Source organism: Anarrhichthys ocellatus, unplaced genomic scaffold, assembly GCF_004355925.1.
Source record: "Anarrhichthys ocellatus isolate YVR2014 unplaced genomic scaffold, GSC_Weel_1.0 scaffold171, whole genome shotgun sequence".
NCBI classification, from domain to species: domain Eukaryota; kingdom Metazoa; phylum Chordata; class Actinopteri; order Perciformes; family Anarhichadidae; genus Anarrhichthys; species Anarrhichthys ocellatus.
The window spans coordinates 222,009-227,644 of NW_022280201.1; the positions used below are offsets into that span (position 1 = coordinate 222,009).

General features: G+C 44.6%; 1 protein-coding gene across 2 annotated transcripts in view; it reads left to right on the forward strand.

Moving 5' to 3' along the window:
* Nucleotides 1-1,300, forward strand: part of LOC116400442 (dnaJ homolog subfamily A member 3, mitochondrial-like) — a 5,299-nt gene extending 3,999 nt beyond the window's left edge. Inside the window, exons 10-12 of one of the 2 annotated variants that reach the window (XM_031878277.1) lie at nt 103-197; nt 278-444; nt 973-1,300. In XM_031878277.1, coding sequence (XP_031734137.1) covers nt 103-197; nt 278-426 — 244 coding nt within the window. In that variant the 3' untranslated portion in view covers nt 427-444; nt 973-1,300. Of the gene's footprint in view, nt 1-102; nt 198-277 lie in introns of both variants that reach the window. The other variant, XM_031878276.1, reaches the window with a different exon arrangement.
* Nucleotides 1,301-5,636: the final 4,336 nt, after the last annotated feature.

Genomic DNA, 5,636 nt, shown 5'->3' on the forward strand with positions numbered 1-5,636 from the left:
ATCTGTCCGTCTCTCTATCTGTCCGTCTCTCTATCTGTCTGTCTGTCTCTCTCTCTCTCTATCTGTCCGTCTCTCTGTCTGTCTCTCTCTCTGTCGCTACAGGAAGTTGACCCGTCGTCAGCGCTCTCTGTTGCTAAGTTATGCTGAAGACGAGACGGACGTCCAGGGGTCGGTGAACGGCGTGGAGCCGTCTTCAGGTCAGCGGTCAGTCCACCGTTGTAGTAACGAGACTCACAGCAGTATTTAAACTGATGCAGTGTGTGTTTGTGTCCAGCAGAGGGCAGCACCACCTCAGGTCCTGGTCCCACCAAGTCCACCAGCTCACAGGAGGAAGAGCAGCAGCAGCAGCACCAGCAGCAGCAGAAGAAGAAGGAGGAGGAAGAGGAGGGAAGCTTCTTCTCTAAGCTGAAGAAGATGTTCAGCTGAAGCTCTGGAACGCTGCAGGTGTGATCTTCAGACAGGCTCATATCACATCAACGCTTCTCTTCTGAGAAAGGAAGTGAACGAGGAGAGATCCAGACGAGGACGTCACAGAGAAACACGACGTGTTCACATCCAGCAGGAGACAAAGACGTGAACTCAGAGTTCAGGTTCCAGTGCTGAGATGTTGACATGTCTGTGTTGAGACGTGCACATTAGCTTCTGTGCTATTATATGCATAAATGATGTTGTGCACTTTCTCCTTAATTCCATGTTGCCTCTGTATAGATTAGTGTTTTCTAATTTCTGTAAAATAAATTATCAAAGAAATTCATGTTTTCTTTCTTCTTAGTGATGATGTCATCATAACTGTTGTTGTGCACTACAGACGTGTTCATGTTCTACTTCTAGTCATCGTGGTTCTGTTTCTATGGAGGAGCAGGGCTTTTATTCTGAAGAGGAAATCAAGACTATGAAATGTGGAAACATACAAATAGTGTTGGACTCCTGATGCTCTTAGTCACTAACTTGAACTTTGATTCTTCTCTTTAGGTAGAAAACCTCTCACACAGACCGGAGCTGAGAAACAAGATGGCAGCACAGAGGAGTGTGACCTGTGGAGCCACACAGTCTGTCGAGAAGACATTTAGGTGTTTGTGAACATCTGGTCCTATGAGGACGCTAAACCCTCTGAACCCCAGAACACGCCGGCGGGATGGAAAAGCATGTTTTTCTATAAACGATCGCCCAAAACGACACCGTTTATCACTGACGGTCCTTGAACACATCATGTGAGACGAATGCTTAGAATTGTCAATCGTCAAAAACATTTTCTTCTACATGTTCTCATTATAAATGTCTCCTCTAATAAAGAGTTCACTTTAACCAGAGTGTGTTAAACATTACATTGTGAAACTATGACGTCATGATTGATTCATCTGAGACCAACAGTCATGTGACAACAAGGAGGAGACACTCTGACTGAACTACAGGAAGTGAACACAGAGAGGAGAGGAGAGGCTGGAAACATGGGATTAGTTCAATATATAAAACGTGGAGACTCCATTTTATTTTTCCAACACTTGGAACAATGTTGGATTTATAGATTAAATTTTTTGCCAATATTTGTAAAATTAATTATCAAAGAAATTGAACTTGTTTTCTTTCTTCTTGGTGGTGATGTCATAACTGTTGTGCACTACAGACGTGTTCATGTTCTAGTCCTCATGGTTCTGTAGAGCAGCAGGACTTTATGTTACAGAGAGAACAATGTGACGGAGCAGAAACAGCTCAGTGGTTCACAGGGTTAAAGGAACAACTGACGTGTCTCCTCGTCTCCTAGCTCCTAGTGAGAGACGAGGACGGAGGAAACAGTCACTCACTGGATGTTAAAACTTCCAGTTCTGTGAAATGCATTCAGATAACATTCTGATATTATGGCAAGAAATGTGACAATAACGCTTTAATAAAGTGCAGAAGCAGATTGTTCGAAACTAAACTTTAATAGTTATATTGTAGCACTGGAAGTCGTCAGTAGGTGGCGCTGTGAGCCTGTTTGTCTCTGTTCATGCTGTCATAAAACCATACTTTATAAAAAACGTTCTTAAGTGTACAATTGAAATAATTCTTCTTGTGCGACACAAACATCTGTTTACACTCACGTACAATTAAAACAGCTGGTTTTCAGTACGTGTTTCTCATTCCTCAGTCTGTGCGTCCTCGATTCCTTTCCTCGACTGCTCCTTGCGTCTAAGTCCCTCCCACCTGAGACGCTAGAGAAGGAGAGAGGAGTCGAGGCGACGGACATTTAAAGAAATGAGATACTGAATCAGCTGTTCGTTGTTTCATCAAATGAGAATAAAAATGTTCAACTTTTTCTTTGATACAACAAACTCTCTCCTGTCTCCTCTCCTCACTTCTCTCTCCTGTCTTCTGTTTCATGTCTCCTCTCTCCTCTCCTCCAGATGCATTTTAGGAAGTGAAACGTCCTTCAGCGCTTCCTTACAGACAGGAGGACAGAGGAGACGAGGAGACACTGAATAGAGAAATGAGGAGCAGCCTTTAAACAGTTTGTTAATCTCTGAAGAGACAGAAAGACATCTATATCTACAACAGTCTCATTATTATATCAACGTTCCTGAAGGAGACGTGTTAACACTAGAAGTTCTTCTATAATCAATAAAGGAACTTCTCCACTGCTATGGAGCCCATTGGATGATGTCACTTCCTGTTTGGTGGTTTGGACACATGACCAGCAGGTAACATGGAGCTCAGGAGACAACCAACATCTACAATGTGAGAAGAGTCTGTTTGTAATGTGTTGGTGATTGAAGTGAACGTGTGTTTAGTGTGTTGACTATGCTAACTTAGCATAGTAGCTTAGCCTCAGGCCTTTAGCTTCATACAGTGTGCTAGCTGCTCTCAAGTGTTTAGTAGTTTATAAGAACGAGTCCTTTATGCTGCTTGATTCAGAGCTCCTGTTCTGAACTCTCCACGTCTCTTAGATTCATTAATATACGTATTATTTACACATTTAAATAAGATTTGGATCCATATGGTAGAACATCAGCTGACAGCTGAAGATTACATTTCGTGTCAAGTTGCTTTGGTCATAAGTCAAAGTTAAAGTGCTGAGAACATTCTGATGGAAGTATATCATCCATGTCTCATAGGTTGATAACATTTGATTAAAAAATACATTTTGTTCTCCAAACATTAAGACACCGAGACCTTGAGGAACACCACAGAAGAAGTTGTGCAGTCATTTGGAATCTAAACCTTTTGACTGTTAGAGATTCCTGTTGTGTGAACGGCTCAGAAAGCTTCTCAGAGTCCGTGAACCTGGTTCAGCCGAACATGTTCTATGTGACAACCCTATATACCCTTTGTCTAATTGAAGACATGCTTCCTCTGAGGGTACAGATGAACCCAAACACAACGATTGTCAACAAGCTAAAAAGAAGTTCCTCTGACGCTCGAAGGCTTTCACTCGACAGCTCGCTATTCAAACTCGCATCTACACGTTCTGTTGAATTGGGAACAGACGGACAACAAAGACCTTTACAACATTAAGCGACAGCCAGACTTTACCAAAATCAATAAAAGCCAATTAAATGTTGGCCGGCACCACGGACTGAAAGGCATTATTTGACCCTGTGTGGTCATAAAGGAGAACCCATGTAGACCCTCGGCTATACAAACCGATAAAGAGCTCCCGTCTGACAATCACGCGTGACTGACAGCTGGTTGCTGGGAGTAACTGGGAAAAGTCAGTCGGCATCACGGGGAGTGAATGAAGTACAAACATCTTCTCACAGCGCTAAGAGGCTGAGAGGCCAACAGCCGAGAGGCCAACAGCCGAGTGTGGTGGTGCTCTTGTGTTACTGTCGCCGGCTTGATGGATGAATTATATTTTTAAGCTCAAGAATGGCGTCTCAAGAGCACATTGAAGTAGCCTGTTTGTGACAGGAAGCATTAGAGAGGTGGAACATGTGGACGTCTCACAGCTGGTGACAGGGTGAGATTTAGGGGTCCATGCCTGGAAGCAAACCCGTCCTCAGCCTGGTTTACCAGGATTACTCAGCCCGTCCACTGGGAACAGGGCTTTGTTTTATGTGGAGAGCGCTAAGCCTGGGATTTGTCTACGTTCCCACCGGCTTCCCTGAATCCTCAAGGAGCATACTTGAGGTTACAGACGGGGGGTCCTGAAGCTCCTCGTCCCTGGAAGGAAGTGAGACCTGCGGATCACCCACAAACCAGAATCTCTGCACACGGCACTCTTTTAATCTGGATGAACAGACCACATACATTACATCAGGGTTTTACTGGAGTTCATGGCCGTCCTGCTGGAGACACTCGTATTTACCAAACTGGATGTTGACCTCATTGTTGGCTAATGATATATGTTTTGTCATACTGAATCTATCCGTATGAGCGGCATCACTCCAAAGGGGCACATTACCTCCATAAGGGCGCCATTTAAAGATGTGTTCGGTTGCAGCTGAGCATCTCTAGTTCAATCCCTGCAGCCGTTGGATTCTGTATTGTCGTCCAACTCCAAGCCCTGTTATGTGATGGCTATTCTTATCTGTTAAGCTGTACACTATGCATGGTTGTCAGTTATTACTATTAGTTGTTCTCTTGTCTTTTGTATGCTTTGGTCTGCTACAGGTGGTTGTGTTCTCCGTTCTAATGACATTGTACCTTCACAGGCCGGCTGCAGAACAACATGCCTGGTGCCGGCGGGCATCACTGTAAAACTTGATGACACTTCGGCACGATGGATCCTTGCTCGGTTGGATCTCAAAGCATTTAAGGTCCGTCCTCTATCTCCTTATTGGTTGTACTTGTGATTTGTCCAGATAAAAGTGTCAGCTCCTACATTCTTTAGAAGGTTTAGGATCTGGCTTATTAAACTAGTCATCTGAGCGATTTGAGAATGCACAGAAAGAAAAGAAAGGCAAGAGTGAGTAATCCAAATCAGATGAGCCAGTGATTCATTCTGCAACCACAGCCTCCAAACTCACTTTCCTTTTGGACCAACGGATATTGGCATCCAGGGACTGGAGGCCATGATCACAGGGGATTCATGTGCACCAAGCAGTGGGCCAACTGAGAGATATTTCATCACTGATCCAGTAACCATCATTCAGCTGAGTGTGTGTGTGTGTGTGTGTGTGTGTTTAAGGCTAAAGGGTAACATTGGTTCCAGCCTGTTTCCCATTTCCCCTCAATCAGAAGAAACTCAGGTCCAATTTCACCCTCCCCTTCCCTCTACCCACATCCTCAGATAATTAGGCTTCCAGATCACTGCCACATGCATGTGGGCCGTGTGTGTGTGTGTGTGTGTGTGTGTGTGTGTGTGTGTGCGCGTTCGCACGCACGCACACACGCACGCACGCACGCACACATGCACGGTCTGTGTATTTACGTCCCTCAAGGGGTCAAGGAGATGTTCCTCTCCTAACCATCTATTAAAAGGTTGAACCCCATATTTAGTATCAGATTGCCAAATGGTTTCCAGATGGTCTTTCCATATCAATCCAGTGCTGACTGGCTGATGTTCTGGTTTTGGCCCCAGTCCTCCAGCTCTCACCCGACATAAGAAACACCACGACATGGAGCACACAGACGGATGACCTCATGCAAAACATTTCCCTCACATTTGTTTCGCTGACTGAGAAGCCTGCTCGCTCTCTACTCAGCTAACACTTAGT